Source organism: Parambassis ranga, chromosome 2 (assembly GCF_900634625.1).
Source record: "Parambassis ranga chromosome 2, fParRan2.1, whole genome shotgun sequence".
NCBI lineage: Eukaryota > Metazoa > Chordata > Actinopteri > Ambassidae > Parambassis > Parambassis ranga.
In genome coordinates, this window is record NC_041023.1 from 4,907,416 (window position 1) to 4,927,789 (window position 20,374).

Sequence of the window (20,374 nt, forward strand, 5' to 3'; positions counted from 1 at the left end):
TGTTGGTAGTTCTGGTGCACTTGGTTCAGTTGTTGGTGGTTCTGGTGCACCTGGTTCAGTTGTTGGTGATTCTGGTGCACCTGGTTCAGTTGTTGGTGGTTCCGGTGCACTTGGTTCAGTTTTTAGTGATTCTGGTGAATTTGGTTCAGTTGTTGGTGATTCTGGTACACTTGGTTCAGTTGTTGGTGGTTCTGGTGCATTTGGTTCAGTCGTCTGTGGTTCTGGTACATTTGGTTCAGTTGTTGGTGATTCTGGTGCACCTGGTTCAGTTGTTGGTGATTCTGGTGCACCTGGTTCAGTTTTTAATGGTTCTGGTGCACTTGGATCAGTTGATGGTGATTCTGGTGCACTTGGTTCAGTTTTTGATGGTTCTGGTGCATTTGGTTCAGTTGTTGGTGATTCTGGTGGACTTGGTTCAGTTGTTGGTAGTTCTGGTGCACTTGGTTCAGTTGTTGGTGATTCTGGTACACTTGGTTCAGTTGTTGGTGGTTCTGGTGCATTTGGTTCAGTTGTTGGTGATTCTGGTGCATTCGGTTCAGTTGTTGGTGGTTCTGGTGCACTTGGTTCAGTTGTTGGTGATTCTGGTGCACCTGGTTCAGTTCTTGGTGGTTCTGGTGCACTTGGTTCAGTTGGTGGTGGTTCTGGTGCACTTGGTTCAGGTGTTGGTGGTTCCGGTGCACTTGGTTCAGGTGTTGGTGATTCCGGTGCACTTGGTTCAGTTGTTGGTGATTCTGGTGCACCCGGTTCAGTTGTTGGTGATTCCGGTGCACTTGGTTCAGTTGTTGGTGATTCTGGTGCACCCGGTTCAGTTGTTGGTGATTCTGGTGCACTTGGTTCAGTTGTTGGTGGTTCTGGTGCACTTGGTTCAGTCGTCTGTGGTTCTGGTGCATTTGGTTCAGTCGTCTGTGGTTCTGGTGCATTTGGTTCAGTTGTTGGTGATTCTGGTGCACCCGGTTCAGTTGTTGGTGATTCTGGTGCACCTGGTTCAGTTTTTAATGGTTCTGGTGCACTTGGATCAGTTGTTGGTGATTCTGGTGCACTTGGTTCAGTTGTTGGTAGTTCTGGTGCACTTGGTTCAGTTGTTGGTGGTTCCGGTGCACTTGGCTCAGGTGTTGGTGATTCTGGTGCACTTGGTTCAGTTTTTGATGGTTCTGGTGCATTTGGTTCAGTTGTTGGTGATTCTGGTGCACTTGGTTCAGTTGTTGGTGGTTCTGGTGCACTTGGTTCAGTTGTTGGTGGTTCTGGTGCATTCAGTTCAGTTGTTGGTGATTCTGGTGGACTTGGTTCAGTTTTTGGTGGTTCTGGTGGACTTGGTTCAGTTGTTGGTGGTTCTGGTGCACTTGGTTCAGTTGGTGGTGGTTCTGGTGCACTTGGTTCAGATGTTGGTGGTTCCGGTGCACTTGGTTCAGGTGTTGGTGATTCCGGTGCACTTGGTTCAGGTGTTGGTGATTCCGGTGCATTTGGTTCAGTTGTTGGTGATTCTGGTGCACTTGGTTCAGTCGTCTGTGATTCTGGTACACTTGGTTCAGTTGATGGTGGTTCTGGTGCATTCAGTTCAGTTGTTGGTGATTCTGGTGGACTTGGTTCAGTTGTTGGTAGTTCTGGTGCACTTGGTTCAGTTGTTGGTGGTTCTGGTGCACCTGGTTCAGTTGTTGGTGATTCTGGTGCACCTGGTTCAGTTGTTGGTGATTCTGGTGCACCTGGTTCAGTTGTTGGTGGTTCCGGTGCACTTGGCTCAGGTGTTGGTGATTCTGGTGCACTTGGTTCAGTTTTTGATGGTTCTGGTGCATTTGGTTCAGTTGTTGGTGATTCTGGTGCACTTGGTTCAGTTGTTGGTGGTTCTGGTGCACTTGGTTCAGGTGTTGGTGATTCCGGTGCACTTGGTTCAGGTGTTGGTGATTCCGGTGCATTTGGTTCAGTTGTTGGTGATTCTGGTGCACTTGGTTCAGTCGTTGGTGGTTCTGGTGCACTTGGTTCAGTGTTTGGTGGTTCTGGTGCATTCAGTTCAGTTGTTGGTGATTCTGGTGGACTTGGTTCAGTTGTTGGTAGTTCTGGTGCACTTGGTTCAGTTGTTGGTGGTTCTGGTGCACCTGGTTCAGTTGTTGGTGATTCTGGTGCACCTGGTTCAGTTGTTGGTGATTCTGGTGCACCTGGTTCAGTTGTTGGTGGTTCCGGTGCACTTGGCTCAGGTGTTGGTGATTCTGGTGCACTTGGTTCAGTTTTTGATGGTTCTGGTGCATTTGGTTCAGTTGTTGGTGATTCTGGTGCACTTGGTTCAGTTGTTGGTGGTTCTGGTGCACTTGGTTCAGTTGTTGGTGGTTCTGGTGGACTTGGTTCAGTTGTTGGTGATTCTGGTGCATTTTGTTCAGTTGTTGGTGGTTCTGGTGCACTTGGTTCAGTTGTTGGTGATTCTGGTGCACTTGGTTCAGTTTTTGGTGGTTCTGGTGGACTTGGTTCAGTTGTTGGTGATTCTGGTGCATTCTGTTCAGTTTTTGATGGTTCTGGTGCATTTGGTTCAGTTGTTGGTGATTCTGGTGCACTTGGTTCAGTTGTTGGTGGTTCTGGTGCACTTGGTTCAGTGTTTGGTGGTTCTGGTGCATTCAGTTCAGTTGTTGGTGATTCTGGTGCACTTGGTTCAGTTGTTGGTGGTTCTGGTGCACTTGGTTCAGTCGTTGGTAATTCTGGTGCACTTGGTTCAGTTGTTGGTGATTCTGGTGCACTTGGTTCAGTTGTTGGTGGTTCTGGTGCACTTGGTTCAGTGTTTGGTGGTTCTGGTGCATTCAGTTCAGTTGTTGGTGATTCTGGTGCACTTGGTTCAGTCGTCTGTGATTCTGGTACACTTGGTTCAGTTGATGGTGGTTCTGGTGCATTTGGTTCAGTTGTTGGTGATTCTGGTGCACCTGGGTCAGTTGTTGGTGGTTCTGGTGCACTTGGTTCAGTTGATGGTGGTTCTGGTGCACTTGGTTCAGGTGTAGGTGATTCTGGTGCACTTAGTTCAGTTTTGGGTGGTACTGGTGAATTTGGTTCAATTGTTGGTGATTCTGGTGGACCTGGTTCAGTTGTCGGTAGTTCTGGTGCACTTGGTTCAGTCGTCTGTGATTCTGGTGCACTTGGTTCAGTTGTTGGTGATTGTGGTGCACTTGGTTCAGTTGTTGGTGGTTCTGGTGCACTTGGTTCAGTTGTTGGTGATTCTGGTACACTTGGTTCAGTTGTTGGTGGTTCTGGTGCATTTGGTTCAGTTGTTGGTGGTTCTGGTGCACCTGGTTCAGTTGTTGGTGGTTCCGGTGCACTTGGTTCAGGTGTTGGTGATTCCGGTGCACTTGGTTCAGTTTTTGGTAGTTCTGGTGAATTTGGTTCAGTTGTTGGTGGTTCTGGTGCACCTGGTTCAGTTGTTGGTGGTTCCGGTGTATTTGGTTCAGTTGTTGGTGATTCTGGTGCACTTGGTTCTGTTGGTGGTGGTTCTGGTGCACTTGGTTCAGTGTTTGGTGGTTCTGGTGCACTCAGTTCAGTTGTTGGTGATTCTGGTGCATTTGGTTCAGTTGTTGGTGATTCTGGTGCACTTGGTTCTGTTGGTGGTGGTTCCGGTGCACTTGGTTCAGGTGTTGGTGATTCCGGTGCACTTGGTTCAGTTTTTGGTAGTTCTGGTGAATTTGGTTCAGTTGTTGGTGGTTCTGGTGCACCTGGTTCAGTTGTTGGTGGTTCTGGTGCACCTGGTTCAGTTGTTGGTGGTTCCGGTGTATTTGGTTCAGTTGTTGGTGATTCTGGTGCACTTGGTTCTGTTGGTGGTGGTTCTGGTGCACTTGGTTCAGTGTTTGGTGGCTCTGGTGCACTCAGTTCAGTTGTTGGTGATTCTGGTGCATTTGGTTCAGTTGTTGGTGATTCTGGTGCACTTGGTTCTGTTGGTGGTGGTTCTGGTGCACTTGGTTCAGTGTTTGGTGGTTCTGGTGCATTCAGTTCAGTTGTTGGTGATTCTGGTGCACTTGGTTCAGTTTTTGGTAGTTCTGGTGAATTTGGTTCAGTTGTTGGTGGTTCTGGTGCACCTGGTTCAGTTGTTGGTGGTTCTGGTGCACCTGGTTCAGTTGTTGGTGGTTCCGGTGTATTTGGTTCAGTTGTTGGTGATTCTGGTGCACTTGGTTCTGTTGGTGGTGGTTCTGGTGCACTTGGTTCAGTGTTTGGTGGCTCTGGTGCACTCAGTTCAGTTGTTGGTGATTCTGGTGCATTTGGTTCAGTTGTTGGTGATTCTGGTGCACTTGGTTCTGTTGGTGGTGGTTCTGGTGCACTTGGTTCAGTGTTTGGTGGTTCTGGTGCATTCAGTTCAGTTGTTGGTGATTCTGGTGCACTTGGTTCAGTTGTAATTGGTTCAGTTTTTGGTAAATCTGGTGCACTTGGTTCAGTTGGTGGTTCTGGTGCACTTAGTTCAGTTGTTGGTGATTCTGGTGCACCTGGTTCAGTTGTTAGTGGTTCTGGTGCACTTGGTTCGGTTGTTGGTGGTTCTGGTGCACCTGGTTCAGTTGTTAGTGATTCAGGTGCACCTGGTTCAGTTGTTAGTGGTTCTGGTGCACTTGGTTCAGTTTTTGGTGGTTCTGGTGCACCTGGTTCAGTTGTTGGTGATTCTGGTGCACTTGGTTCAGTCGTCTGTGGTTCTGGTGCATTTGGTTCAGGTGTTGGTGGTTCTGGTGCACTTGGTTCAGTTGTTGGTGATTCTGGTGCACCTGGTTCAGTGTTTGGTGGTGGTTCTGGTGCACCTGGTTCAGTGTTTGGTGGTTCTGGTGCACTTGGTTCAGTTGTCAGTGGTTCTGGTGGACTTGGTTCAGTTGTCAGTGGTTCTGGTACACTTGGTTCAGTTGTAGGTGATTCTGGTGCTTTTGTTTCAGTTGTAGGTGATTCTGGTGCTTTTGGTTCAGTTGTAGGTGATTCTGGTGCACTTGGTTCAGTTGTTAGTGGTTCTGGTGCACCTGGTTCAGTTGTTGGTGATTCTGGTGCACTTGGTTCAGTTGTTGGTGATTTTGGTGCACCTGGTTCAGTTGTTGGTGATTCTGGTGGACCTGGTTCAGTTGTTGGTGATTCTGGTGCACTTGGTTCAGTCGTCTGTGGTTCTGGTGCATTTGGTTCAGTCGTCTGTGGTTCTGGTGCATTTGGTTCAGTCGTCTGTGGTTCTGGTGCATTTGGTTCAGTTGTTGGTGATTCTGGTGCACCTGGTTCAGTTTTTGGAGGTTCTGGTGCACCTGGTTCAGTTTTTGGTGATTCTGGTGCACTTGGTTCAGTCGTCTGTGGTTCTGGTGCATTTGGTTCATTCGTCTGTGGTTCTGGTGCACTTGGTTCAGTCGTCTGTGGTTCTGGTGCATTTGGTTCAGTCGTCTGTGGTTCTGGTGCATTTGGTTCAGTTGTTGGTGATTCTGGTGCATTTGGTTCAGTTGTTGGTGATTCTGGTGCACCTGGTTCAGTCGTCTGTGGTTCTGGTGCATTTGGTTCAGTTGTTGGTGATTCTGGTGCACCTGGTTCAGTCGTCTGTGGTTCTGGTGCATTTGGTTCAGTTGTTGGTGACTCTGGTGCACCTGGTTCAGTTGTCAGTGGTTCTTGTGCACCTGGTTCAGTTTTTGGAGGTTCTGGTGCCCCTGGTTCAGTTGCACTTGGTTCAGTTGTTGGTGATTCTGGTGCTTTTGGTTCAGTTGTAGGTGATTCTGGTGCACCTGGTTCAGTTGTTGGTGATTCTGGTGCACTTGGTTCAGTTGTTGGTGATTTTGGTGCACCTGGTTCAGTTGTTGGTGATTCTGGTGCACCTGGTTCAGTTGTTGGTGATTCTGGTGCACTTGGTTCAGTCGTCTGTGGTTCTGGTGCATTTGGTTCAGTCGTCTGTGGTTCTGGTGCATTTGGTTCAGTTGTTGGTGATTCTGGTGCACCTGGTTCAGTTGTTGGAGGTTCTGGTGCACCTGGTTCAGTTGTTGGTGATTCTGGTGCACTTGGTTCAGTTTTTGGTGATTCTGGTGCACTTGGTTCAGTCGTCTGTGGTTCTGGTGCATTTGGTTCATTCGTCTGTGGTTCTGGTGCACTTGGTTCAGTCGTCTGTGGTTCTGGTGCATTTGGTTCAGTCGTCTGTGGTTCTGGTGGATTTGGTTCAGTTGTTGGTGATTCTGGTGCACCTGGTTCAGTTTTTGGAGGTTCTGGTGCACCTGGTTCAGTTGTTGGTGGTTCTGGTGCACTTGGTTCAGTTGTTGGTGATTCTGGTACACTTGGTTCAGTCGTCTGTGGTTCTGGTGCACCTGGTTCAGTTTTTGGAGGTTCTGGTGCACCTGGTTCAGTTGTTGGTGATTCTGGTGCACTTGGTTCAGTTGTTGGTGGTTCTGGTGCATTTGGTTCAGTCGTCTGTGGTTCTGGTGCATTTGGTTCAGTTGTTGGTGATTCTGGTGCACCTGGATCAGTCGTCTGTGGTTCTGGTGCATTTGGTTCAGTTGTTGGTGATTCTGGTGCACCTGGTTCAGTTGTCAGTGGTTCTGGTGCACCTGGTTCAGTTTTTGGAGGTTCTGGTGCCCCTGGTTCAGTTGCACTTGGTTCAGTTGTTGGTGATTCTGGTGCATTTGGTTCAGTCGTCTGTGGTTCTGGTGCATTTGGTTCAGTCGTCTGTGGTTCTGGTGCACTCGGTTCAGTCGTCTGTGGTTCTGGTGCTTTTGGTTTAGTCGTCTGTGGTTCTGGTGCTTTTGGTTTAGTCGTCTGTGTTTTTCCTTCATGTTCACCGTGACCACATGTACATGGTTTTATGTCAATGATGTTTTTAATGAGATCCACACTGGGGAAATTCATGCTTATCACACCTAAGCATCCTTTGTTTAATGAGCTTTTGTTGTGTTGTGTAACGAAGTGGCTGAGCTGCTTGTTGACCGTTTGAGCCAACGTTTTAGAACTTTTAAAAGCTGAAGTTTTCGTCTCTGTCAGCACAATGCGATGACCACAGAGGTACGACTTGATTTGATGTATTTTCACTTCGACATTTATGAGCTTGTTGTGTTCAAAGAAAATTGATTTGTGGTTTTCTGTTCCAGCATTCAGGTCCTCACTCCGGAGCAAAATAATGTTTCCCCTCACCTGCTTCATGGTTGGTACTGACCGATTATTCCATATTCTGTCTTTGAAGTTATTAAGTGATTTCTTCAACAGCTGCACAGCTTTGGGCATGTTAAATCCATGTAATGTTACTTTCAAAAGCACAGTCTCATTTATATGCTTGTCTAAAAAATGTATAATCTTACTGAGGACTTCATCAAATGTAATTTTTTGATAAAACATCCAGTGACTGTCCCGGATATAGAGAGTGTCTTGGCTGGAAAACCAAATCCCAGCATGGACGTCAAAATAACGAAGTCCCACATCAAGCTGTTTGTCCAAAGTCCAAACTTGCCCTACGGCCAGTGGTCCTCCATGTAACGATAAGCTTTCATGCGATCCAGGGATTGGGATAGCAGATACTGGAGTGTTGTCTTCTATACACTGCATCCAGTTAGTGTTACGAACGCTTGGATCTAAGTATGCTTTGTCATTGAAACCTGAATCTGACCCTGAACAGGAGGTCGCTCTGGTGGATGAAAAGCACAGTACATTGTTGGTAATTTGATGAGTATACTTTAGATTTTAACAACACATAATGTCTGTCACGTATTGATATCCAGAGAATAGTGAAGAAAACTTACACAGCGAACAGCCAGAGGTACAGATGGGTCTCCATAACTGGTTTGTTGATTTCAGGAGGTCAGGATTTATCCAGTGTTCTTTCAGAAAAACGTTTACATTTCTGTCTCAGCTAATGTGTTCTAACAACCCTGCAACTGTGGACATGACTGTGACAAATGAGCAATTGTCTCCCATGAAGTGAGCAGCTTGAACAGTGAGTATGAAGATAAACTCGTATTTGCATGTTTCTACTTTCTAATCTTTTACTAAGAGCAGAGTGGAGAAGGCAACGACAGAGGCATCGTAAAAATGCGTGGATCATTTCATAGTAAAATGTGGCTTCAGAGATGACACGTTACTACAGTCACATACTCTCTTAGCCCAGTTAGCTTAGCTTAGCATGATCACAGGGGGCAGATGTCCTGTATAAGAGTAATAAACCTCAATTGCCATCAGCCATGAGCTGTATCCTTTCTTTTAAAAAAAGAACACACACATACAGGGTGATTTCAGTCTGTACTGCCCTCCTGGGTCTTTTATGTCACTGTAAAACACCCATTCAAACTGGACTAAACTAAACCTCAGGATCATCCTCCTTCAACTCTATAAGGGTGTGTCCACCTGTCCTCCGCATTCTGTCTACTGGACTGTATTCCACGCTAACATACTTCTGCATCACACAAACTCACAAAACACTGGTATTATACCAGCTGCAGCTCTGTTATCAGTACTTAGCATAACTCTATGTTATAAGCTAAGCTAACTGAGCCAAACGTTACAGCTGAGTTAAAAAAAAAAAGTCTGCTATGGAAGGACACTTGTCCCCACAGGGACCAGACCTTTGGGATAAACTGGAGACACTACAGAAACAAATCCCTGCAGCCAGGTTAACAGCTGAGTGGAGACACATGACATGTCCTTACGTTTCCTTTGAGTGTCTACATACTCTTTTTGGATTTTTTATTTTGCTACACATGGTTTTTTTAGTTTTGCTCCATCTACATTCTGTGGTTGGTTGTCCTGAGCTGTTACGTCACTTATCCTGGCCAATAAGCTCATGTCTGCCCACTGCTGATCCTCTTCCTGGCCACCTGTTGCATCTTAGAGAGAAACGTTATCTGCAGTATGATCAGATAAGACTTAACATGGACAATTCAGCCACCAGTGGCACTTCTCTACAGAAACAATCAGATACTGCCTTTGAAATGACAAGACTGCTTTTGATCTCCAAAGACCTCAGCTGCTTCTGAGGCCTTCTTCCGAACCCGTTTTTTTTTTTTTTTTTTGCCTGTGGGAGCTAATCCCCTGCTCTTTGCAAGATGTCTGTGAGAACTCTGCCCCTGGTTTTCATTAATCTCGGTGGAGAGATGCTTTACATACTGGACCAACGCCTGCGAGCGCACAACACGTCTGAGGACAATTCAGAGAAAGGTAGAGGTAGCTGACAGGCTTGGTAGGTGTGCTCATATAGTTCCCAGTCATCCCTCCTGGTGATGAGCTGTAGCTCTCAGACATTTAACTCAAAATGATGTTCACCATTTTCAACAGAGTAACTTATTTTTTTTTCTCTTTTTGCATGGGCTGCAGGAGTGTGGTCAGAAAATGACAGAAGAATAGGTATCACAGATCAATTGTGAGATTGTAGACTGTAGAAATAAAGACAAAAAACTAACTTTAAGTATAGTTTTCTTAAAGGTTAAAGGCAGAATTGTCACATAGAGACCTTGCTAGCCAGCATTAGCAAGCATTAGCTAGTTTATCACAGAGAAATTACTTCCTTTTCTTAAAATATTCCTAACATGATATGATTTAATGACATATGCTGTTTAATACACAACAAATTATGTTATAAATATAATCAATCATGGTGGAGGAGTTCAAGAAAATCAAATATCTAACAAATATCTCTCTTCTTCTCCGATTCACAGTTATGAATGACATCGTTTCGACCTTGTTTAGTAAATCTTTCATGGACGAGCTTCTCAAACCTCAGAAGCTGTATTCTCACAGGACGATGAAAACCGTGCTAACACGGATAGCGCACACCTCCATCATGAGGCTGAACCCGGCCAGCATGGACAGGGTGCGTAACAGACATTACACACAGAGCAGAAAGGGTAGAAATTCCACTCTGAACTCACATCACACTGGGGGATTGTGAGCAGAAATATGGAGCCTTATCTTTTTCGTTGTCCACCTTCTAGCTTTATGAGCTGATGGTCATGGCCTTCAAGTATCAAGTCTTCCTCTGCCCACGACCGAAAGACCTGCTGCTCATCACGTACAACCACATGGACACAATCAGGGAGTTTGTGAAAGACACTCCCGCGGTTGTGAACCATGTAGATGAGACACACAGGAAAATCATTGAGGTAATATTCACTAGACACACTGTTATTATTCATACCTTACAAGAACACTGTTTACAGTAGCTGGCATGCAGCTGATGCAATGTGTACATTGCAGACTCCAGCTGTCAGTATGTATGTGCAACCTGTGTGACCAGGTGTCATTCCTCTGGCTGTAGGTCTATTCATCTCTGCCAGAGGGGGAATTTCAGCTTCTCAGACAAACACTGCTCATATTTTTCCAAAACATGCATGTTCGCGTAAGTCTGAACAAATTCCTTCCAACAAATAACAATAACATGAAGCAAGGCGACTGGACTTGAAGATGTTTGTCACTGATGAAGCCTCGCTTCAACCCTTTGAATATTACAGATGTTTTTTTTTTACTTTAGGTGTCAACGTTCATAAAAAACAAAATCCAGAATCCCAACGGACGTTTTGTCCTGACAACCTCTGGCCCAGTGCCTCATGGGACAGATGTTCCTGGGCTCATCAGGTATGGTGGTGAAACGAATGATCAAATACATCACATTTAAATAAGGGGCAACCCCTTCTCTCACACACAGTAAATCTACCACATGCCAGCCTGGTTGTATCATTTAACACCTGCCCTTTAAGAAAAATCTCAACAATTCAGAGCGTCATCACCTGCTTCCTGTTTCCACAGGACGTTTGATAATAAGGGCAAAGAAGTGAGGCGGAGCGAGTTCCCCACTGGAGGAAGCTACACCAGCCCGGTCAGAGAGGGGTCTTTTGAACTGCATGGACAAAGAGTCCTCAGACTGGGCTTGAACATGTATGAGCTGACGTGAGTGGTACAGACACTGTGCTGATAAAAAAGCTCTGGATGACACTGTGATTTGTGTTTTGTGAATTTAAAGGTACACTGTGGACCATCCAGAGGAGACACACACATCCAAAATCCCTTCTGTTAAGGTAATAATAATAAGGATTAATCATCCGGCAGATGTCTTAACAGCCACTGATGCCAATATTAGCCCTTAGACCCATTTTCACTAGGAACAAAAACATGTGTTAGTGGGCTTTTGTTGTCCACTGACTAAAAAGAGACTAGCTGGTTATCACAGTGCCAGCACACACTCATAAATTCAGTCAACACACAAAAGGAGGTGTAGCTCAGGTTCATGGGAGTTATAAATCACTGGGTTTAAAAAAAAAGACTGAGGTTTGAGCTACAGAATAAATACATTTTCACACACATTACACACTTTTTATGTAGTAAAATGTTCCTATATGCCATTTTAGTGCCAGATGTGTATACACTGAGAAAGAAAATGCAACATTTAAAAGGCACAAAGTCAGATATTTCCTTTAGGGGTCAGTACACCCCCCCCCCCCCCCCCCCCCCCCCCAAAGAAAGCAAAAAGAGGATGGATATTGTGGCTATCTTTGCAATAAGTTGTGAAATGTGTCAACATGTCAATGTCACATTCTTGTTTCTGCTGCCCCCAAGTGGGCAAATGATGCATTTCTTTTTTATAGACATAGACTCACAGACTGTACTTACAGCTGGGGGCCTTCTTCTTGTTTGTGCTTAACCTCCAGGCAGATGACAGTCCCAACCTGCTGGCTAAGGAGGAGTTGAACCTGCTGGCTCGTCTGATGGGCAGCATGAAGGTTGACAGTGTGCCCAGAGTTGAAACTAGGTTTCGAATCAACCTGTTTAACACAGACCAGGAAGAGGAGCAGGCGTGAGTGCTTTATGCTTTTCTCTTCTCTTTATTCTTTGCAGTAAAATCACATTCATATCCACACATGGGCCTTTCGTTTTTTAACAGGGAAGCTTCAGGTGGAGCTGTGGGGTCCTCATTTGATGTCATAAATATTCAAGCAATGCAGGTAAGGTGGTGAAGTACGGTGGATCGTGTCCTCTCATAAGTCATATACTACAGACAGCTTCTTCTCACACTACATATTGATAATACTATGATGTTTGTGTTTGATTCAGGATGAGCAGGCTGCGACACAGCTGGCCCAAATTGCCGGACAGTTTGAAGAACACGCAGAGAAGCCTGAAACCCACAGCGTCAACAAAGGAGACGACCTGCTGGCCATGATGGACGACCTTTGACCTCATTATCAGATCCATGATGGTTCAATTAAATTTTTTTTAATGTTTGCCTAAATGCTAGACAACAGGTGAACCATTATTCCTCACTTCTATTTGATCTTGATTATGCAGTCTTTAACTATTCTGTTTACATGTCAGAGCAACACTGTAGCCTGCATCCTGTAAAGGCACTTCATTTGCACACTTGGATGAGCTACTAATATATATATATATACATATATATATATATAATATATATATTTTCTGTCTAAAAACGTCATGTTTTCAATAAAGCATATTAAAAGTAATTCAAAATAGTTCAACTACTATAGACTTGTTTTTATTTAATAAATATGAATTATTGATTTTAGATCTTATTTTATTTTATCCTCTGGCATCTTCATCTAATTCTTGGTTGTATTGTAAGCATCTTCGTTTTAAATAAAGTTGTGAAAAGGGGGGAAAAAAACTCTGCAGACGTCAGGTGAAACGTCATCACGCTGCTCTGTCTTTCCCTGCGTCAGTGTTCATGCGGGAAAACCAACTTGTTGACGTTTCCAAACGGTTTATCGCTCCCTGCGGAGGATTCGTGGGTTATTTCCACATTAATCTACTAATACATTATTTCAGGTAAATGTTACCTACAACATTAACAGAGTATACATGTAATTTGAGCCCTTTATACGTGTTGTCGTATTTTGTTTGTCCGGTGCTGAAGCTAACTGTTAAGCTAATTCATTTCTATAATTCTAAAGCATCATATCTGATCGTATCAGCCGAGACAAGTCCTTTCAGTACTTGTGCTGGACTTTCCTGCACCGGGCCGTTCTCACAGCACGGCAGACATCGTGTCAGAGTAGTGAAAGCATAAGTGTGCATTCCATTCATTCAGTATTGTGCATGGTAGTTCACTATGAACGTCACGGGTTACAAATACTTAAAGGACTGTGGCACAGTCAGAATGTCCGCTGTAATACACATTTTAGAGACACCACACATGCTGCAGTGTCACAACACTTGCTCGTCAAAATAAAAGCTTGTGATATTCTTCTGCCTCCCTGCAGGTGCTCCTGACCTCCAGACATCAGAGTCTATGGAGTCTGAGGCGGCCAGCTCCCCACCATCACAGCCAGGCACAGGTGAGGTGATAAGCTCCATCCGGGAGCGGACCATCGCAGAGAACAGCATGGTGGTCCTGCTGCAGGGCCTGCAGGGAGAAGTGACCACAGTGGACCTGAGGAACGAGAGCACGGCACGGGGACGCGTGGTCAACGTGGACGCCTTCATGAACATACGCCTGGAGGACGTGCTGTACAGAGACCGGCACGGTCAGCTCACACAGCTGCAGGATATGTTCGTCACTGGCAGGAACATCCGCTACGTTCACATCCCTGACCACATGGACATCATGAAGACCATCCAGAGCCAGCTGGCCAGGATCCACCGTGTCCGCAACTTTGCCAGTCAGGGTGGAGGCAGGAAGGAGTATGCCAAGCAATCAAAGTAACTTTTTATAGACGGATACAAAACTCATTTTGGTACTTGGAGGCAACAAGCACCCATGTGGACGAGCAGTAAATGACCTGCTGGGCCGCAACATGACTTGAAGTAGATCACAAAAGACTTCAAATGCACTAAACTACAATTGTTTTTTTTCACCATATGTTTTGTTGCAATATACTAAAAAACCCCTTCAAATGAATGAGAAGGTAATAAATTACTTTATGGAGGAATAAGTCTGTATTCTTGTTTTAGAGTGACATATAAACCGAGATTATGTTTATGCCTCTGCACCAGATATGTCTTCAGGTTGTCCTTCCTGCTTTCATCAGCAGAATGCCTGGATGGAAGTGCTTTAAATGTGGACTGGATGATTTGGTCTAGACATCCCTTTGTTTTCAGAGATGAAGTAACTTTACCTCAAAGGACACATTTGTGGTCATAATCTAAGAATCTACAATTTTATTGTGAAAAAATATGTTTGGACAATTGGACAAATTAACCTAAAGATGTCTTACACCTTCACATTGACATCAAGAGTGAATAGTTAGCCGAGGTACTGGTACAGGTAACTGGATTAGTGCTGGACCTAAATATTCTCTGTCTGTCCTGTCTATCTGTTCTTCTCCTGCGTTACCCAGCCGGCCGTCAGCAGGAGGGCCCCTTATGATCCGGGTCCTGCCCAGGGTTTCTTCCTGTTTTTAATTTCTTGCTCAGGGGTCGGGTTCTGGATCTCTGTAAGGCACCTAGAGACAGTGTTGATTGTGAAAGATGCTATATAAATAAAATGTAAATTGAATCCAGATTTGCGGGCCTTTTGAGATGATAAAATAACTTTTACTAATAGGACCTATTGATGACATGTGACAATGAATCTGTCACACCACTACTTTAATAGGAACATACTACAGTTGACAGTCAGGGTGCGGTCCAGAGTGTCAGTGTCAGTTTGCGGCTGACACACACACCACAGAGCCCATCTGTGTGTGTGTGAAGGTAATAACTGGCCATACGCAGGAAAACATTAGTCATATTGATGCCAGTCTGGTGGAGGGAAAAACAAGCATGCTTGTTTCCACCTCACAAACATCTCTGCACCAGCGAGCTGTCAGTCTGCAGCCGTGCAGGATGTGACTCCCGTTCAGCCAATGGAAACAAGCTGAAGGGGTGAAAGGAAGAGTGTGTTTTGCTTGGAAACTGCTGTCCCAGTGTTCTCCCGATACACAAATGTGACGGGGAATTTGAGGAATTTGCAAAGGGGTATGTTATTCCTACACAGCGTCAGGAAGAGGACAAGCCTGCCATAACACAGGCAGAGGCAGCCGCTGCAGATGAACGCTGCACTGTACATACATGGGCGTGTGTCCTCCAGCTCCATCACTTTAAATTAGGAGCAATACTTAACGCAGGAATGTCCCTCTGCAGTTGCAGGACCATTGTTTTTGGCTGCGGCCTCGCAGTGTTTTTAGGGACATATTTTTCTCTTGACTGCTTTAAACGCAACCTTGCGAGCGTCTGAATGACAGCAGGCCACATAATGACCGCCTACTGCCTGACTAAAAACACCACAGAGTGCCACATCAACACTCACTAAACTCAGAATAGCACTTTACAACCGCATAAACAATTCTTTTGCAATACATAACACAGCTCAGTATAGTGTCACACAGTCCAACTACCAATTTAACAGTGAGAATACTTCTGTTTGTCTGATTGTTCAACTGCTTATTCGACAAAAACTCTCATTCTGATAACAGAAGAGGCAAAAGTGGAAATTAAATCTACATTTTAATGCATCCTATCATTTTCAATGTAAAATCTTCATGTAAAAACTGCTAAAATGTAAAAGGACTGATGTATTAAATATCTTTCCACTGCTGGTCTCAGCACTTGTTGATTCGCTCCAGAGGCTGAGATGATAATACAAAGAGCTCAATTAATCCACGAGACCCTGCAGCACCGCAGCCCTGTGCCCATGGCAGCTGGCTAGCTATTTCCTGTTCCACCCTCCTGGTTTAACAGTGAACAGACCTCGCTGTGGGGCAGCCAGCAGGAGAGAGGGGAAGAGAGGGAGAGAGAGAGAGAGAGAGAGAAAGACCAGAGCCTCAGGAGTGTGCCTCATATCAGCAGAAGAGGAGAGTAGATCCACAAACAGAGTCCAGAGGGGGTTAAACTGGTGGCGTGGGGCTTTTATTTTGAAGTCAGATGCCAGTGGGACACAGCTTATCTCAGGAAAAGGAAACACCTCCTTGAAAGCAGGAGTGTGGAGCACTGCTGGCTGGACCTCCCTCCTCTGAGTGGAGGACTGCTCAGTCTGCAGTCCAGCAGCAGTGACTGCTCCTCTGTCTGAGGGATGGGATCTTATCAAAGTGTCGGCTGAGAGGATCCACACTGACTCAGGACAAAGGTGAGTGATGGTCTAGCCTTATGGGATCTTATCTTTAAATATAATTATTTAGATTTTAAGTCAAGCTCTGTGTGCTCTCTTCTGTGGGTGAAGCAGCTGTCAGACAATAAACAAGTCAATAAAGCTGTTTATTAGTAGCTCCTGCACTTCCTTTACCCAGCCACAGACCATAAATGTCTTTGTAAGGGCAGGAGCTGCAGAATTATGAACAGTCTGACAGACTCATCCCACTTGTACTGACAGCAGCTGCCCCTCTGAGACTCTGGGAAATGTGGACGTTTAGTGGAAGCAGGGCTGCGTACTGTAAAACCTCACATCTTATGTTCAGTGGCTTCAGGTTTCATCTTTTGACTTAAATAGGATTATCTAAGCAGGAAATGTGGGGGGGGTTCATTTATGGGGTTCACATAAACAGCTCCAGCTCCTGGGCTTTGCGTGAGTGTAGTTCGGTGGAGAAGTTATTGGACTTGTCTGGAAATGTTGGTGTTAAATCTGTCTGCCCGAGACTGCGGCTACATAAAGTGGACATTTGTCTCCCTCTGGTATTTGTGTTGTGCTTCCAGCCTGGGCAAACTTCACCACAAGCTGCCTATCATAGAGTTATGTGGAGTGCTGTATAAATATATATGATTTCATTCTGTAAGTGAGAAAACAGAGCAGGACAGACCAGGTCCTTTTGGTCCCTCAAAGGTTTTCTCTCAGGAAACGTGTTCCAAAAATGATTATCTGGATCTTAAACATGAGATAAGAAGGCACCAGGTTTAGCCAAAAGGCTGTAAACTTTTCTAAGCTTTAACAAAAAATGCATAAACACCGACATGAATGTTCTTATGTTTTGTTTTACCCCTTAGCATCTAATAACAGGATAACTAATAAAAACAATGCTAGCCTATTTTTACCGTTTTTCCTTTGTTTTGATTTGATATTTTATGAAAAACCAATTTGGGATTTTCGACTAACACTGACCTGAGTTTGTTACACTAACCAAGGTTTTAAGTTTTTAAGCCAAGATCAGTTTATACTATGAACCAGGTTTTATGTGCTTTATGAATCATGGATTTTTTTCTGAAGATGTTCCGCCTCTCCTCAGTTCTGCCACTTGGGGGGGAGTGGCAAAATATCTTCAGAAAAAAAAATCTGCCTTGATTTAAACTGCTGGATATAACATGACCTGGACGAATGAGAGCGTCCACAGACAAGTTACGTTTTAGGTTTATAAGCTAACCTAGCTTTATGCTAACTTGCGTAACACATTGGAATTTTACAAGTTTTTATCCTGACACAGGTTCATACTATAAGCTACGTTTCAGGTTTTTCATTGTTATTTTTTCTTTCAAAGACTCAAATTGGATCAAATTTGAATGAGGTGATGTATCAGTTGTGTGAGAAGCTTGATGGGTTTACATGTAAACACTCTGGGTACGAAGGACATTCTTTAATTACCTAAAACAAACAGTGTTTGACTTCAGCTGAACTGAAAACTAAATTGCGCACTTATGTAGTTCAGGTCTGGGGGCAGCAAATTGAGGGTGCAGACTCAGTCATGTTTTTACGTCTATGGTTAAATGTCGGACAGACGGCAGCGCTGGTTCAGACCCGCTGCTTTCCCATGAGTCAGTGGACCCTGAGTCAGCCACCAGGGACGCTACGACTGCAATTTGTCCCAAAACTAATAAAAAGAAAAGCCTTTGAGAGTGCACAGGGTCTGCCAAGAGTCACAAGGATAAAGATCAGGGTGGGAGAATGACCCAAGCGCCCCCCAGTGCCAGCGATTGCAGCGGGGCATGATTCGGTCCTCCCCTGAGAGAAAGCAGCAGAAAGGAAAACATTTGGCTCCCACGCACTTTGTTGTTGCAATGACAGGGAATGTGAGTGGGTGGGAAATATCAGTCATCATGTTTACATCAAGCTTTACTGTAACTGTGGGACCATCTGTGGCAAAGTTTCAAACCAAATCAGCCCACTCCGGCTCCAGCCAACTGTCCAGCTCTCTTAAAGGGTCAGCTCAACCCAAAAAAATAGAGTTATTTAGAACTGCAGGGAAATTAGTCTAATCTAAAAAAATCTCCTTTGAGCAGTTTCATCCTACACATGTTCTGTGGGAAAAAAATAAAACCGGAAATGAGCCACTGATGTCATCAACGTAAACATCCCGATGAGCCTCTGAGGGCCTCACACTGCCGTCCTCACTTTCGGAGAAACACAATGTCCTCGTCTCCTGACCTCCGACACCCAGTTAGATCACAGGAATGAAGGGTGGTGCTTCAGAGAAACACAGGCTTTGTGTTTTTTTTCTTGACTGTAAAAGTGCCGTAGGCTCCGGCCCCTTGTGACCCTGTACTACTTCATTAGATGGACAGCTGGATGTAAAAGTGCCTTAAAAAAATCTAGATTTATGAAGTAACTGCATGTTTTTCAACAGGATTTAAGGGTGTCAAGAGGAGATGGTATCTGTCTGATCCCACAGTAAACCAGGATGGAGCCTGTTAAAAGAGACATGGAGCTGCTGAGTAACAGCATGGCGACCTACGCCCACATCAAAGGTAAGCAAGTATTTGAAGTGTGGCTCCCAACATGGGGCTGGGGACACTCTAAAGGGGTCATAAGACGAACAGACGTGGCCACAGGAACAACAGCGATCAACAGCTTCTACTAACGTTTCTGACAAACACGGTTTAGTTTTAGCTAATAAGTGCTATTAAATGAATGCAGAAGCTGTTAGTTTACATTGAAAGAAAGACATGAAGCTAAAGTTAACAAACAGGCTCAAAACCTTCAGTAGCATTGAGACTTGAATCAAAACTGGTTTGTTTGAAATCTAGTAGTATCAGTAAGTAGTATATTAGCATAGATTAGCATAAGACAAAACTTATGTTAGGATAAAGACAAATCTGTGGTGAGAATAAATAGTTTGGTTAGCATGGATTAGCATAAAAACACAAAACTTCAGTTAGCATAAATACTGAAAACTTTGGTTAGCACAGATTAGCATAAAGATATAAAACACAGGTACGCGCAGAGCCCCAAAACTTTGGTCCACATAGTTAACATTATCACTTATTATAACTTAAATGTTTAGTTAGCATGAAGAAACAAAACCTAGGTTAGCATAAAAACTCAAAGCTTTGGTTAGCATAAAATGCTATTGTTAGCATACAACGTCAATGCTATGGTTAGCATGGATTAGCATAACAGCACGAAGCAGAGGTTAGCATTAAAGACTTGGAACTTTGGTTAGCCTAAAGTCTAAAACTTTGGTTAGCATAAAGACTCAAAACAAAAACAATTTACTTTTTATGTTGTCACAGCGAATCCAGAGAGCTTCGCCCTTTACTTCATGATGGGCGTCTGCTTTGGGCTGCTCATGGCGCTCTGCCTCCTGGTGGCCGGCATCGCCTGCCGGGCCCGCCGTCCAGTCAGACCTCCTCCATCACCTGAAAGAAGACAGCTCAAAGAGTCCAGTGAGGAAGAGGAGGAGGAGGAAGAGTCTGAGAGCATTGCCGACGAGGATGTGATGGAGGTGGAGATTCCTAAAGTGACAGTGGGGCCTCTGAGTGACCTCAGCAGCCAGTCCAATGGAACCCTGAGGAGCGTCAACGTGTTCGCGTCGGCCGAGGAGCTGGAGAAGGCGAGGCGCCTGGAGGAGAGGGAGCGCATCGTCCGGGAGATCTGGAGGAACGGGCAGCCGGACATCCTGGTGACAGGGACGGGGACCATCGGACGAGTGCATTACCACTGACGGACACTTGGGCCTCAAAAAGACTGCGAACCGGTGTCACCTCTATGTACGGAGGCTCAGAAGGCTCAAAATTACAGGACTAAATCTAAATTATCAGAATAATTTCAGTGACTTTTAGAGATTAAAATGGCCTCAAACATCACTGTGTACAGTTTAATCCATTTAAATACCCCTCTAAACATTCTTTCTATTAACTACTATGAAATAAATAAACATGATTAAATACAGACTAAATAAGCACATTTAATCACATTTTTTTAAAGACTGGTACATTTTTAAGAATTTATTCCTGTTTAATTTGTACTTTAAATTTTTAATATACCACTTTAATACCACAAAAATCTGAAATATAAAAAGTTTCACTGTTATTTTATATCCTGTCTGTACTTTACATATCAAATCTGTAATTTATTTATTTAATATTGGAAACTGTGGCTCGTCGTAATTTGTAGCATTCAGTAGACTTTGTACACACAGGATATTTGGCTTTTTGTTTGTATTCATCTCTGCAGTGTGAAAAATTAAAAGTGAAACCACTTTTTTTTTTAAACTAATCTTTGTGCAATTCATTGATGACTGATAATGGCCAGTGTCCCACAGCAGCTTCATTCCGTTGGATTCCCACAGAAATCCTTCCTTTTCCAGCT

The 20,374-nt window shown here is 44.4% G+C and overlaps 3 protein-coding genes across 4 annotated transcripts; all 3 read left to right on the top strand.

The window, feature by feature from the left end:
- Window positions 1-8,981: 8,981 nt before the first annotated feature.
- Window positions 8,982-12,237, top strand: oscp1a (organic solute carrier partner 1a). Of its 2 annotated transcripts, none has more exons than XM_028399370.1 (11): window positions 8,982-9,093; window positions 9,250-9,279; window positions 9,591-9,745; window positions 9,867-10,034; window positions 10,190-10,270; window positions 10,403-10,506; window positions 10,678-10,806; window positions 10,892-10,946; window positions 11,577-11,722; window positions 11,810-11,870; window positions 11,980-12,237. In XM_028399370.1, the coding sequence occupies exons 1-11, from the start codon at window positions 8,982-8,984 to the stop codon at window positions 12,100-12,102; spliced, it is 1,164 nt and encodes a 387-aa protein (XP_028255171.1). In that variant the 3' UTR covers window positions 12,103-12,237. The 2 variants fall into 2 exon arrangements, with proteins under 2 accessions (XP_028255171.1, XP_028255172.1); XM_028399371.1 differs by lacking the exon at window positions 9,250-9,279 and adding an exon at window positions 11,110-11,140 and having other exon boundaries at window positions 10,892-10,931; window positions 11,581-11,722.
- A 357-nt stretch (window positions 12,238-12,594) lies between these two features.
- lsm10 (LSM10, U7 small nuclear RNA associated) lies at window positions 12,595-14,222 on the top strand. Its single transcript, XM_028399583.1, has 2 exons — window positions 12,595-12,711; window positions 13,146-14,222. The coding sequence occupies exon 2, from the start codon at window positions 13,175-13,177 to the stop codon at window positions 13,586-13,588; it is 414 nt and encodes a 137-aa protein (XP_028255384.1). The 5' UTR covers window positions 12,595-12,711; window positions 13,146-13,174; the 3' UTR covers window positions 13,589-14,222.
- Window positions 14,223-15,694: 1,472 nt separating this feature from the next.
- eva1bb (eva-1 homolog Bb (C. elegans)) lies at window positions 15,695-20,281 on the top strand. The gene is made up of 3 exons (XM_028397609.1): window positions 15,695-15,988; window positions 18,411-18,531; window positions 19,297-20,281. The coding sequence occupies exons 2-3, from the start codon at window positions 18,465-18,467 to the stop codon at window positions 19,725-19,727; spliced, it is 498 nt and encodes a 165-aa protein (XP_028253410.1). The 5' UTR covers window positions 15,695-15,988; window positions 18,411-18,464; the 3' UTR covers window positions 19,728-20,281.
- The last annotated feature ends 93 nt before the right edge of the window (window positions 20,282-20,374 follow it).

Coding starts and splice junctions, on each gene's coding strand:
- oscp1a (XM_028399370.1), top strand. CDS start 8,982: ATGTCTGTGAGAACTCTGCCCCTGGTTTTCATTAATCTCGGTGGAGAG. Junction 10,507..10,677: donor GATGTTCCTGGGCTCATCAG/GTATGGTGGTGA, acceptor CTGTTTCCACAG/GACGTTTGATAATAAGGGCA. Junction 10,947..11,576: donor CCAAAATCCCTTCTGTTAAG/GTAATAATAATA, acceptor CTTAACCTCCAG/GCAGATGACAGTCCCAACCT.
- lsm10 (XM_028399583.1), top strand. CDS start 13,175: ATGGAGTCTGAGGCGGCCAGCTCCCCACCATCACAGCCAGGCACAGGT.
- eva1bb (XM_028397609.1), top strand. CDS start 18,465: ATGGAGCCTGTTAAAAGAGACATGGAGCTGCTGAGTAACAGCATGGCG. Junction 18,532..19,296: donor GACCTACGCCCACATCAAAG/GTAAGCAAGTAT, acceptor ATGTTGTCACAG/CGAATCCAGAGAGCTTCGCC.